This window comes from Esox lucius, chromosome 19, assembly GCF_011004845.1.
Source record: "Esox lucius isolate fEsoLuc1 chromosome 19, fEsoLuc1.pri, whole genome shotgun sequence".
Lineage (NCBI taxonomy): Eukaryota > Metazoa > Chordata > Actinopteri > Esociformes > Esocidae > Esox > Esox lucius.
This window is the reverse complement of record NC_047587.1, coordinates 249,632-263,103: the sequence shown is the minus strand read 5'-3', so window position 1 is coordinate 263,103 and position 13,472 is coordinate 249,632. Positions and strand designations below refer to the sequence as shown.

Here is a 13,472-nt window from a genome sequence, read left to right as displayed (position 1 = left end):
TAAGGTGATGAAGGGTTTATTATGTTACATGTGTTTTACAGTAAGGTGATGGGTTTAATACCAACGTTTTTGTTGTGCAGTCTTGTCGTTGTTTATTGGAGCAAATCCAATGGGGGCGTGGACATGTGTCTCTACATCCTGGGTACTCTCCAGGTAACTGGACACACAAGGCTTTACCAGGGATTGGGGGTTAGAGTTGGGCCATGATGGGCCTCTGGGGGAGAGGGAGGCTGTGTGTTGGGAATTGCAGAGTGTGGCTAAGTCCTGGGTCTGATTCTGGCTATGTGAGGGTTTCAGCATGGCCTTCTGCATGGCTAGGATCTGGCCCAACTGATCACAGCTCCCTGGCACCTTGGCCTTCCTGGCCACTCTCTTGGTCCTGGTGGAGCGGGGTTGTGTGGGGGAGGAAGGGCTTGGTCTAATCCGCTGGGAGGATAGAGACTGTGGGGTGTCTAGGATAGCCTCACCAGGGAGGTTCAGTTGGGTGTCCAAATTGGGCAGCTTGGTCAGGGGTTTGGTGGTATGAGGCGCCCTGGTGGAATTGGCAGGAGATAGAGGGTCATCGATCACCAGGCGCTCATCCTCAGAGTCTGCACCTGAGAATGACCCTAACCCTTGACCTGACCCCTGACCAGAGATTAACTCCTCTGATTCCTGCGAGTTATGCCTTAGCCGTTTGGGGACAGCCAATAAGTTCCCAGCAGGGCTCTGGACCACTCCAAGCCCACTTTCCCCTGGTTCTTCCCCTTCTGCCACATCTGAAGGCACTGCCTCCTCCTCCACCTCCTGCTCCTCCTCCTCCTCTTCCTTCTCCTGAATACTGGAGATCCTGCAGGTCTGTTGAGACTTAGCTTTTGGCTGACTTGTAGCATCTTTCTGTAGTTTTTGAGTCTTCAGCCTCTTTGGGGATAAAGTAGTTTCTCCAAAAGTCTCCAGATCTGTCAGATCCAGACCAAAATCCAGAACCGAGGTCTCAAACGACATCAAGGTCCTCTGGGAGCTCTCCTGAGGATAAAAAACTGTATTAGAAGTTGTGAATATTTCTAGATAAATAAATAAAAGAGTGGCTCTAAAGTATTAATAGCATAATTACCTTGTTAATGCATGAAATAACAATGTAGAGTATCCTAAGCAATAATGTCAAGAATCATCTGTGAATCCTGCCAATAAATGGAGTGCTTATACACTGTCAACGACAGCATGCCGTTGGTGTGTGAAAGGGGTGTAACAGCACATTAGCACTCCTATGGTAGAACACAGTCTGTACTGTTCCAAGTTGGAAACTGGAATATCTACAAGAAGAACAGTGCCCCTCCTCTGACCCTTCTCTGAAACTGATCCCTAGCAAGCAAGCGTATTTATAGAGCACAATTCATACATAGAAGCAATTCAATGAGCTTTACAATGAAAATAAAAATATAAAAATGCAATAGAATAAAAACCAGTCAGATTATTACAATTCTCTAAACACCCTCCAGGGGGACTCCACCCCAGTATCTAAATCCTTGCACTCGAGTGCTTGGATGAACACATCAGTCTCTTTGTGAGATAATCTCTGCATCGATGTCTCACCTGGCTGTCTCCCAGGGGGATATTTAATATTCATCCTTTATGAGTTACAGTTCCCATAACTGTTTACTGAACCACCCCGGTATCTCAATCCTCACACTAAAGTGTTTGGATAAACTTGTCAGTCCTTTTGTGAGATAATATCCTACATCGATGTCTAAACAGCAGCACAATAACTTGCATTATCATCAGCAAAATGTTACCTTTACACAGAGGTTATTCCTCTGGTAGCACCAGAAAAGAAACGGTGTGATGTGCTCTGTTCTCTTGGTCCTGCTTAACATTCTAGCAGCAGCAGCAGCATTCTGAATGAGCTGCAGATGTTTTACAGTCTTTTTGAGTCCAGTTAAGAAGCCATTACAGTAGTCAACCTTACAAGAGATAAAAGCATGGATGAGCTTCTCTTGGTCTTTTTGGGACACCAAGCCCTTGATTCTGGCTATATTTTTATATTTTTAAGATGATAGAATGCTGTTTTGGTGACCGCTTTGATATGACTTTTAAATGTGAGGAACACCAAGATTACGCACTTGATCCCTGGTTATTAGGGCCCGAGAATCCAGCTTTTTTGTAATACTGGTTATCTTGCCTTTGTTGCCAAACACAATAATCTCTGTTTTATCTTGGTTCAATAGACAATTTTGGTTCATCCAAGTATTTATGTGCTCTATATAGTGACACAGTGTCTATTAAGCTGCTCGAGGGCCATATAATGTCATAATGCTCGAGGGCCATATACTGTCATAATGCTTGAGGGCCATATACTGTCATAATGCTCGAGGGCCATATACTGTCATAATGCTCGAGGGCCATATACTGTCATAATGCTTGAGGGCCATATACTGTCATAATGCTTGAGGGCCATATAATGTCATAATGCTTGAGGGCCATATACTGTCATAATGCTCGAGGGCCATATACTGTCATAATGCTCGAGGGCCATATAATGTCATAATGCTTGAGGGCCATGTACTGTCATAGTGCTCGAGGGCCATATACTGTCATAATGCTTGAGGGCCATATACTGTCATAATGCTTGAGGGCCATGTACAGCTCCGGAGATTAAGAGACCACTGCAAAAAAAGTTCAAAAGGAAAGTTTTGAGAGAACAGAAGTGTTCAATTTGCAGTTGTCTCTTAATTATAACCCTTCTTTTCCTCACCTTCCCCAACCACAAGCGGTGGATGAAGAGAATTCCGACAACTGCTAAAGGCACGCAACACTTCTTTCAGATCCGGCGATGCGGAAGCCTACAGCTCATCCAGGGCCAACCTGAAAATGGGCATCAAGATGGCTAAACATGACCTCAAACTGCGGATTGAGGAGCACTTCTACAACAACTCTGAACCCTGACGCATGTGACCGGGCATCCAAACCATCACAGACCACCAGCCAAAGAACACAATCCCCACAGCCAGCGACGTCTCCTTCACCGACGAGTTAAACTGGTTAGACACACGCTTCAACTGGAACAACAAAGGGCCAGCAATTACAGCTGAACTAGATTATAACTAGAATATATTTACCGAATGAATGTTACCTCTGGAAAAAATATTTGGCCACAAAACGTTACGTAAAGTTCAGCTGTGGAATCGAAAGACGGTTTTGAGTGCAGAAAACGGAGAGTTAAGCAAATAGCATATATCTGGCTAGCTTAGCTAACTAGCTTCTCTAGACTCTTCCATCCAATAATCTCAATGTTGTGTGTTGATTAATATTGTCTTCTAGTTCGGTTGTTTTGCGTGTCAACCACACGACTTTCTCCATACACGCAGTCTCTTTTTTGTCAGACGAACGGTCATTGAGTCGATGTTACATGAGAACAACACACTGTTCTTTGCGCTCTATGTAGTAGCGCTCATGTGGTATCAGCAGTTTTTAAAAACACGCTATTCGGATAGTAAAATATGGTCTAATGCACATCCCTAGTTAACACTGGGGCCCTCCAGGGTTGACCACTCAATCCATTACTTGCTCTTAACCTATAATTGTGTGGCTCTACAGCACACTAAATCCATCATCAAGCACCTAATTACCAACAAAGAAAGTACGAAAACTGGCATTGGTGCCATTGTAACAACCTCACCCTCAACATCAGAAATACAAAGGAGATGACTGTTGACTTCAGGAAGCCGAAAAGGAAACGCCCCAGATTAACAGAGCTGTAGTAGCGAGTCTGCAGAGTTTCTGTGTCTACATAATCAAAGCCAGTGTTCCAAGAGGGTGGAATAGTGCCTCAGAGAAATTTCTAAGCCATTAGATTATTGAACACTTAAATTGAGACCACCAACTACACACATGAACCACACACACCCAGACAAAAATATGCACACTCAGTTTAAATATGAACTTATATAATATGATTAATAGTGCGGACACTGTCCTGATGCTGCATATGACCAGTTAAAATGTTTTTGTAATACTAAGCCATGCTGGGCCTCGACCGCCCAAGCTTGGTCAGGTGGAAGTTGATAGCATAAATCTCATTGTTGGGTTAAGGTCAGGTAAATAGTAAAGGTAATCGGTGGAGTTAAGGGTAACGTTCAGGTTGGAGTTACAAGCAGGAATCTCATTGTTGGTGTTAAGGTCAGGTAAAATGTAAAGGTAAGCCCACACAAAACTGTGAGTTGCTTGTTTATAGCAGGGTTTCTGAGATGAGGTAAAGGGTTAGGATGGGGTTAAGGTTTAGAATACATACAGCTGGGAGTTGTCGGTACACAGCAGGACTCTCAGTCATCACATGGAAGACACTTTTAGTTCCAGTTTTGTTGATTGATAGTTTGATGCTCTCCTCATGGAAGAGCCGGCTCCGTTCCCTCACACTCATCTGGGTTTGCAGGAGAGGAGGGTCCAGGTACACGGTCTTGCTATGGCTACTGCCTGCAACCGAGAAACACACCAACACATCAGGTGGTTTACCTATTCATTTACAGAAAATGCTTTTGTAAGTTTCATGGGAGGTCTACACACAGTGAATATGTCACTGGTGGAATAGCTCCACAATGTATACAGTCATGGGAAGAAGTAGTACACCCCCTGGAAAGCTGTCTCTTTCTGGACATTGGATATTTGAGCAAGTCCAACCACATTGATTGATATAGGCAACCCAATTTAACAAATCACACCAACCAAAAACTGTTGAAGCCATTTATGCAATTAAAATAACAATACAATTTCCGTACGCAGAAAACGTTAGCACACCCTTTTCTTTGCCATCATATAAAATGGCTAAAATTTGAATCAGGTTTTACCAAAACAGTAACTTGGGAGGGTCCAGCCTCCCATAAAGATAATAAAGATAAACATGGATCTTACAACAGGACAATGACCTAAAACCCACCAAGAAAAGCTCAACTTCAACCCTGCCAAAATGCTACGCTGGGAATTGAAGTGGGCATTACATGCAAGAATGTTTTTAAAAAGACACTGTTGAAGCAGTACAAAGAACAGTGGGCAAAATATTAGATTAAAGATTAGATCAAATTCCTCGATGTAGGAGAAAACTGACACCCGAAGGGGGCATTAACAGCTATTAAAGCTAAGGATGTCGTTATTTTTTTCAAAACCTGGAAAATGCTTTTGAGATGATTTTTGATGAATAAATGATTGTACAATCTTTCAGTGTAATTTGTTGAATTATCCCTTTTATCTATATATTGTTTATGTTTTATTTAACATTTATTTATTCAGACTGAGACTGGGGTCTCTTTTACAGATGAAGCCCTTTGTTACTGCAAATCAAAACTGAAAGAAAAAAAAAAAGAATTTTTTTTTTATTAAAAGAAACAACAGGTGCAAGAATAAGATAGATAGGTCTGATGGATTCAGTATAAGGGAGAAAGGTCTGATGGATTCAGTATAAGGGAGAAAGGTCTGATGGATTCAGTATAAGGGAGAAAGGTCTGATGGATTCAGTATAAGGGAGACATGTAAAGAAAGGTTTGATGGATTCAGAATACAGTGAGACACGTAAAGAAAGGTTTGATGGATTCAAAACACAGGTTTTCCCATGTTACGAATGTCCTTGGTGTATTAATTTAATCAAACAGGTGGTACCCACAATATATGTTTGTAAAAGAAATGTTGGTAATAAAGAACTAAACCACATGAGAACTATACAGTGACCCTTAAACAGCAATGTAACATACTATGGGGTATACTTTCCATAGCACTTTAAAGATGGTTCATGATGTTAGGTGTCAATGTCAAAAGGTCTCTCCGCTTAAAGCATTTGTGTGGTTAACGTTAGCTGGTTAAACATTGCAAGTTGTGCATGTACTGGTCATCTCAATTTGATATTGCGATACTGATCATGAATATTGCGATATCAATATTACATTTCAATATTCTTAAACATATGTAAAAACACAAGTTATGGTAAAAACCCATCAAAAAAGATTCATAACATGAAAACAGTTCTTACAATACAAGGGTTTATTTCAACTGACAGTCATATTGGACTGGTACAACATGAATAAATAAAGACCATGTCTGCCGAACAGGGCATGTTGTACTGGAGATACAGCAGACCTGCCAACCCTGGCCAACTTTTTAGAGTACCAGATGCGTATGGCAAATTGGTGTTCAGAATTGCCATTTGCACTTGCATTTGCCTTCATTGCACATTTACACATCACACTTGTACATACATTATACTTGGAAATGTTCTTCCCTTTTCTATTTGCACTTCTGGTTAGATGCAAACTGCATTTCATTGTACTGTTAAATTTTTACTAAAAGCAAAATCATTTAGAAAATTACACAGACTGCAAACTAGCTCCACAAAGCTTTTTAGGCTACCACAAAGGGAATCTGACCGCTGTTCGCTAGAAGAGTCCGGTGTTTCAGCCAATGTAAACGTGTCTATTGTATTTCTTGGCAGAACGTACATCACTTGAGATTTTTTTAATTGATTAATTTCAAATCAAGTGCAAAGGCATTTTAGAAGCATTGCCTCTATAGGTAATAGCCTACCGGACACTCACTCTTTCTTTATCGTGCAGTCTTCTCCCAACACCATTTAATGCCAAGATGCTTATATTTATTTAGGATAAGGGCTGCACAATATATGGTTTCAGCATTGACATTGCAATGTACACATCCACAACAATCACATTGCAGAACAGGAGATTTAGTAAAGCAAACAGTCTATCAGTCTACAATATATATTTTTTAAATGGAAAACTAGCATTATATCTGTCTGATTGATATAAGGTAATTTACTCTGATTAATGGGTTATTGGATACAAAGTTTATTATTATTATTTTGAACACGGAGTTCATTGCTGCACTTGGTTGACATGCAGGCTCTGCTTACATGTGACAAAATAATGAGCGAGGAACAGGCAGAAAAGACCGAAATGGAGAATTGGATTGCAAAAAGAAATGCATTGTCAATTATATGGAAATAGTTCGGCTACAGACAGGATGTTGACTAAAAACAGGTACTTTGTCGAGAGGGCCTTGCAATTGTTGCCACAATACGAGGCAACACGACCAATTTGTTTGATCATTTAAGGCAGCACCACAAATCTTCGTATGATGAGTGCAAAGCATCTCAATGCCCTCCAAAGCAAATCTATTTCAGATGCATTTGCCAGTAATTACAGATTCAATAACATTTCACGTCGCCAAAGACATGGTACGAATTAACACGGTTACCAAAGAGGGTTTTAAAAACATGATCTGGTCGCTTGACAAGTGGTATGTAATGCCATCACGCAACTATTTTTCTCAAGTTGTCATCCCAGAGCTGTACGAGAAATGCAAGGCACAAGTGGAATATTATACAGCAACAACAGACTTGTGGTCCAGCCGGATGACGGAACCCTACATAAGTCTGACCGTACACTTTATTAATGAAGACTTCCACTTGAAAAGTCACTGTTTGCAAAAGTGAGAACATGGCAACAGGGATGAGAGAAGCTTTAGCTGAATGGGGCCAAGATGAGAGTCGTGTGCCCAATAGTGCATTATTACATATTATTACCTAGCAACCTGTTCTGAAATATTTTTTATAAGTTTCATACATTTTTATTGTAGAGGATGGGGCCAGGGAACAATTAAGGATACAGAATGTCAGGTTGATAGCCAAAGCTCTTTCTGAAGACATCCTGTATTTTTTCACATCGCAATATATATAGCAGAAAAACAAAATATTGCAATGTCAGTTATTTCCAATATCGTGCAACCCTATTTAGGATTGTACTTTTGTAATGCTTTTTGTGACGTGGATCAAAATGACAGTTACAGTTTTTCACATAACTTTTTGGCCACTAACGTTGCCTCTTCCATCTCCGTGGTTTAATTGTCTCCCTGAGCCACACTCATCTTACTTTTCTGTCCTTTCTTATCTTTCTTTCTTATCTTTTCACACCGCTGTCGCCGTGTCTATGTCTTTCTTCACTCAAACTCTGTTGAAGTATGCACACGTCACGTGGTATGCTCCATAGGGTATGTTCATGTAGTGGAGCCGTTGAGCTCACACTTGCATGTGACCGGGCAACTGGCCAATGAAATATGATCATTCTATAGTGGTTTCAAGTGGGCTCTAAATCGAACACAACTAAGCCACACAGGCAATGGACGCGACTCTCCACAAAATAAACGGAACATCGCATACTTTCCGCAACATTTTCAATTTTGATATTGCGATAACGGTATTGAGTGAATACATCGTGCACACCTAATCTAGCCAGTTAGCTGTAGTTCTATAAATTGGTTAAAAAGATTACGCAGCAATTCACAGGAGATTATGTTGGGTTTGATTAAGCCTTAAAGACCATGGGGGAATGTCCTTTTATTAGTTCCCAGTGCCTGAGAAGACTCTACTTTATAGGGAGTAGAGGGTTAGGAGACTGTTCTCACCTTTCACAACATTGGTCTTGATGACTACTGGGATCTCCCAGGGATCCATGAAGTTAGGGTTAGGGTTAGGGTCAGGGGTTAGGGGTTAGGGTTAGGAGACTGTTCTCACCTTTCACAACATTGGTCTTGATGACTACTGGGATCTCCCAGGGATCCATGAAGTCAGGACCATGGTTGTCCAACAGCCTGACCAGACTCTCTCTGCACAGGACCACATGGGGTTCATACCGACTGCTCAGCATCTCTGCATTACTATCAGTGCTGACTGCCTGTATACAACAACATTACCATCAGTACTGTCTGCCTGTAAAAAAAACATTACCACCAGTAATTACCACTTTTAAATCAAAACATTACCATCAGTACTGACCATCTGTAAACAAAGATGACATTGTCAGTACTGACCCCCTGTTAACAAAAACATTATTAGCAGTACTGACTGGCTGAAACAACATCCTTAGTATTCACCACCTGTAAACACCACTACCATCATTAATGACGGCCTGTAAACAACATTAACAACAGTGCTGACCACCTATGAACAACATTCAGTATGCACCACATGTAAACAATATTATTAGTGCTGAATGTCTGCAAACAACAACATTACCATTAGCACTGAACACCTGTGAATAGCAGCATTACCATCAGCACTGAACACTATAAAGTACAACATTACCATACGTACTACCTGCCAGGGTACAACTACATTACCATCTGTACTGACCACTTGTAAACAACAACATTACCATCAGTATAGACTGCCAGTGAATGTGACAAAGAAATCCCAAGCATTACAGAAGCATGGGCTTCAGCAGTAGGAGCCTTAACCTAAATCCAATAAAACATTAGTAGACTTTATACAGTTACTGTATTCAGACCATTACAAAATCATTACTGGAGTGAAACCCTAAAACAGGAGTGTCGCCTTATTTCAATTTAAAAAATGTCACATACTATGTTTTTTTTATTCAAATACACCATACTTATACTACTTAGAACGTAAGTTTGGAAACCTTGTGTGACAGTAATTAAAAAAAATAGAATTCTTACAGTGTGTGACAGCTTCGCTTTCTTAGCTGGAGGAGTGTGTGAGGAAACAATCTGATAGTCCCATTCCAGCTGAGCTTCATTAGGAACCACCTTGTGGTCTGTTATCAACACCTCACCCTGCCAACAGACAAATAATGATATTATATATCTAAATACATAGTTACAAACTACCCCACCATAGTCAGATTCTACCCCACCATAGTCAGATTCTACCCCCCATAGTCAGATTCTACCCCACCATAGTCAGATTCTACCCCACCATAGTCAGATTCTACCCCACCATAGTCAGATTCTACCCCACCATAGTCAGATTCTACCCCACCATAGTCAGATGCTACCCCACCATAGTCAGATTCTACCCCACCATAGTCAGATTCTACCCCACCATAGTCAGATGCTACCCCACCATAGTCAGATGCTACCCCACCATAGTCAGATTCTACCTCACCATAGCCAGCAGCTGTTTCTCAAAGTTAAGCTGGAGGCTGGAAGAGAATGTTCCCCCTGTTAAACTGGTCATCTCATGGATCTGGTAGAAGTGGGGACAGCTCTTTATTTGGTCCAGACAGACTTTCAGGTACTCCTGGAACAGAAGGAAGAGAGGACATCTAGTCTAAACAGAGTCAGGTACTCCTGGAACAGAGATGAGAGGACATCTAGTCTAAACAGAGTCAGGTACTCCTGGAACAGAAGGAAGAGAGGACATCTAGTCTAAACAGAGTCAGGTACTCCTGGAACAGAGATGAGAGGACATCTAGTCTAAACAGAGTCAGGTACTCCTGGAACAGAGATGAGAGGACCATCTGGACAAGAGTGGTAACCAGGCATTGACAGTACACTACCTCTGAGTAAAGCGCTGCCCCTTGGGATATGTATTTGTAGTCATCGGGACACAACCTGGCCACATCCTGCAGGTATCTCATGAACTCTGACCTCTCACCTTTGACACGGTTCAGCAGATTCTGGCAGGGAGGAAGCCACAGCATTACTGTTAGATTGGACAGGATTACAGTAGTCCTTTGCAGAATATGACAGTCAGGGATCCATAACTCCCAATTATAGCAAAGTTCCTGAAATCCCAGACCAATAGGAACAGGGAGTTGGATAGTGAATCTTGTGGGCTGGATCATTAAAGACAAAATGTCACACACAAGTGTAGTTTAATAGAAATACAATTTAGGTTGTATCTTGAAGAAGAAATGTATCTTGAAAGCAAATCAATTAAATCAAACTTTAGATTAAAATGTTTTTTCCAAACACATTCACAGTAAAATGGTAACTAAAAATATGAAAATGAAGACGCAGTGGAATACTTTCAATGTTGAAGCTTAATCCAGATGGTTGTTTTGGTCAAAGTTACATTTTGTGAGTTTTATTCATCTGCGTAAATTATAAATAACAAGTAGAACAAGGTGCAAAGTTGCTCGCCATATGTAACATAAATATGAGTGGTTAAATAGGAGTGGTTAAGGTGCTTGGCAGTTGCAGTGATTAGTCAGCTTCTCAGACAGCTTGAGATTGAAGTAAGGGCTGATAAGAGTAAAGTTTGAAAGTCTTTTGTAGTTAGTTCCAGTCACTGGCAGCAGAAAACTTGAAAAACTGAAAGCCAAAGGATGTGCTAACTTTAGGGGTGACCAAAATGAGGAATCTACCAGAGGGCAGAGTTCTGTGAGGTAGAACTTAGCTAGAGGGGATCGGTCTACGATGGACCTAGAGGAGCCTGGCGTCCTGTGTGCAGCGAGGGCCAGTTTGTCACTCTATCCACTCTGTGTAAAGACCATAATGACAGGTGTTGAAAGGGGTCATTGGTGACAATGGGACAGTGGATGGCAATGGGATATACTGCATCTAATTTAATGATATGAATGTAATTGGCAAGCCAGTAAACAACATTGCCAAAGTCAAAGACTGCTAGAATGGTCATTTGTAGGGAAGCAGGATTTGCAGGGTGGGTGAAGGACGCTTTATTGTGGAATAAGGAACCAACTCTGGATTTGAGTTCCGCCTAGGGATGGATGATGTGAGTCTGGAAAGATCCAACCAGCCATTTGGTAGCCTACCTGAGGAGTCTCTCTGGGATGTTTGCTGGTCAGCACATTTAGATAGGTCCGCTGTTCGTTACGGGTGAGACTGGAGACACAGGGGTAGGGCAGTCTGGGCTCAGGGAAAGCCTCTGCTGTCTGGCTGGGGTTTTGACTAGGGATAGCAAACCCAACAGGTGGGTGACCATATTTACTGTCACTGTCTTCATCTTCACTGTCAACAGAGGGCTCTCCACTGCAACCACTCTTATCTCTAGTTTCAATTCTATGCTTCTGAATTTGAGTAGAGGGCAGTTCAGCTGTTCTGTGCTGGTTCTGAGTAGAAGGCAGTTCAGCTGTTCTGTGCTGGTTCTGAGTAGAGGGCATGTTGACTGGTGTGGTACGGTCTCCTGATTCCTCTTTCACCTCACTCTTTACAGCAGGACTGGATAACACAACAACTTATCATCAGAATGTATCAAAAACAATAACTGCTCTCAACGTAAAAGTTATCACTTCCAACAGGATGTAGATAAAACTCCCGACAACATCAGCTAATCAATGAACAGTCATTTAATTAGATACTGCAGCCGGTCACATTCTTTACCTTTGAGCGATGGCCCAGAGTTCCTTGATGGTTGGCGCCAGGGAGAATTTATCGTAGAGATCTTTGTTGAATAGTAGAGAGTGCGGTTCAGGGACTGGGATGTCCTCCCTACAAGATGAGAATGGAGAAGGCAAAGCATTTTATTCGGTTTATTTTACAACGTATATCGGCTAGCAACTTCAAATTAATCAATCAAATGTATTTATAAAGCCCTTTTTACATCAGCAGATGTCACACAGTGCTTTTACAAAACACCTGGCCTTAACCATAAGTACATGAACGTCCGACAACTCGCTGCACAAAGCATCTAAACAGATACAGTATATAATGTTCTGCGCAGCGTTATAAAGTATAGTGGTTATACAAACCCGATTCCAAAAAAGTTGGGACACTGTACAAATTGTGAGTAAAAAAGGAATGGAATAATTTACAAATCTCATAAACTTGTATTTAAACTAGTATTTAGAATATAGATAACATATCGAATGTTGAAAATGAGACATTTTGTAATGTCATGCCAAATATTGGCTCATTTTGGATTTCATGAGAGCTACACATTCCAAAAAAGTTGCGACAGGTAGCAATAAGAGGCCGGAAAGTTAAATGTACAGATAAGGAACAGCTGGAGGACCAATTTGCAAATTATTATGTCAATTGGCAACATGATTGGGTATAAAAAGAGTCTCTCAGAGCGGCAGTGTCTCTCAGAAGTCAAGATGGGCAGCGGATCCCCAATTCCCCCAATGCTGCGGTGAAAAATAGTGGAGCAATATCAGAAAGGAGTTTCTCAGAGAAAAATTGCAAAGAGTTTGAAGTTATCATCATCTACAGTGCATAATATCCAAAGATTCAGAGAATCTAGAACAATCTCTGTGCGTAAGGGTCAAGGCCGGAAAACCATACTGGATGCCTGTGATCTTCGGGCCCTCAGACAGCACTGCATCACATACAGGAATGATACTGTAATGGAAATCACAACATAGGCTCAGGAATACTTCCAGAAAACATTGTCGGTCAACACAATCCACCGTGCCATTCGCCGTTGCCGGCTAAATCTCTATAGTTCAAAAAAGAAGCCGTATCTAAACAGGATCCAGAAGCGTAGGCATTTTCTCTGGGCCAAGGATCATTTAAAATGGACTGTGGCAAAGTGGAAAAGTGCTCTGTGGTCAGACGAATACAAATTTGAAGTTCATTTTGGAAAACTGGGACGCCATGTCATCCGGACTAAAGAGGACAAGGACAACCCAAGTTGTTATCAGCGCTCAGTTCAGAAGCCTGCATCTCTGATGGCATGGGGTTGCATGAGTGCGTGTGGCATGGGCAGCCTACACATCTGGAAAGGCACCATCAAT

At 41.5% G+C, this 13,472-nt stretch overlaps 1 protein-coding gene across 3 annotated transcripts in view; it reads right to left on the bottom strand.

The window, feature by feature from the left end:
* The window catches only part of ice2 (interactor of little elongator complex ELL subunit 2), a 38,293-nt gene that overhangs the window by 23,624 nt on the left and 1,197 nt on the right, over positions 1-13,472 (bottom strand). Inside the window, exons 2-9 of one of the 3 annotated variants that reach the window (XM_029115164.2) lie at positions 12,118-12,225; positions 11,550-11,955; positions 10,332-10,451; positions 9,938-10,072; positions 9,490-9,606; positions 8,546-8,705; positions 4,268-4,449; positions 66-1,005 (exon numbers count right to left, since the gene is read on the bottom strand). In XM_029115164.2, coding sequence (XP_028970997.2) covers positions 66-1,005; positions 4,268-4,449; positions 8,546-8,705; positions 9,490-9,606; positions 9,938-10,072; positions 10,332-10,451; positions 11,550-11,955; positions 12,118-12,225 — 2,168 coding nt within the window. Of the gene's footprint in view, positions 1-65; positions 1,006-4,267; positions 4,450-8,545; positions 8,706-9,489; positions 9,607-9,937; positions 10,073-10,331; positions 10,452-11,141; positions 11,256-11,549; positions 11,956-12,117; positions 12,226-13,472 lie in introns of those variants that run through there. The other 2 variants (XM_029115165.2, XM_029115166.2) reach the window with 2 other exon arrangements.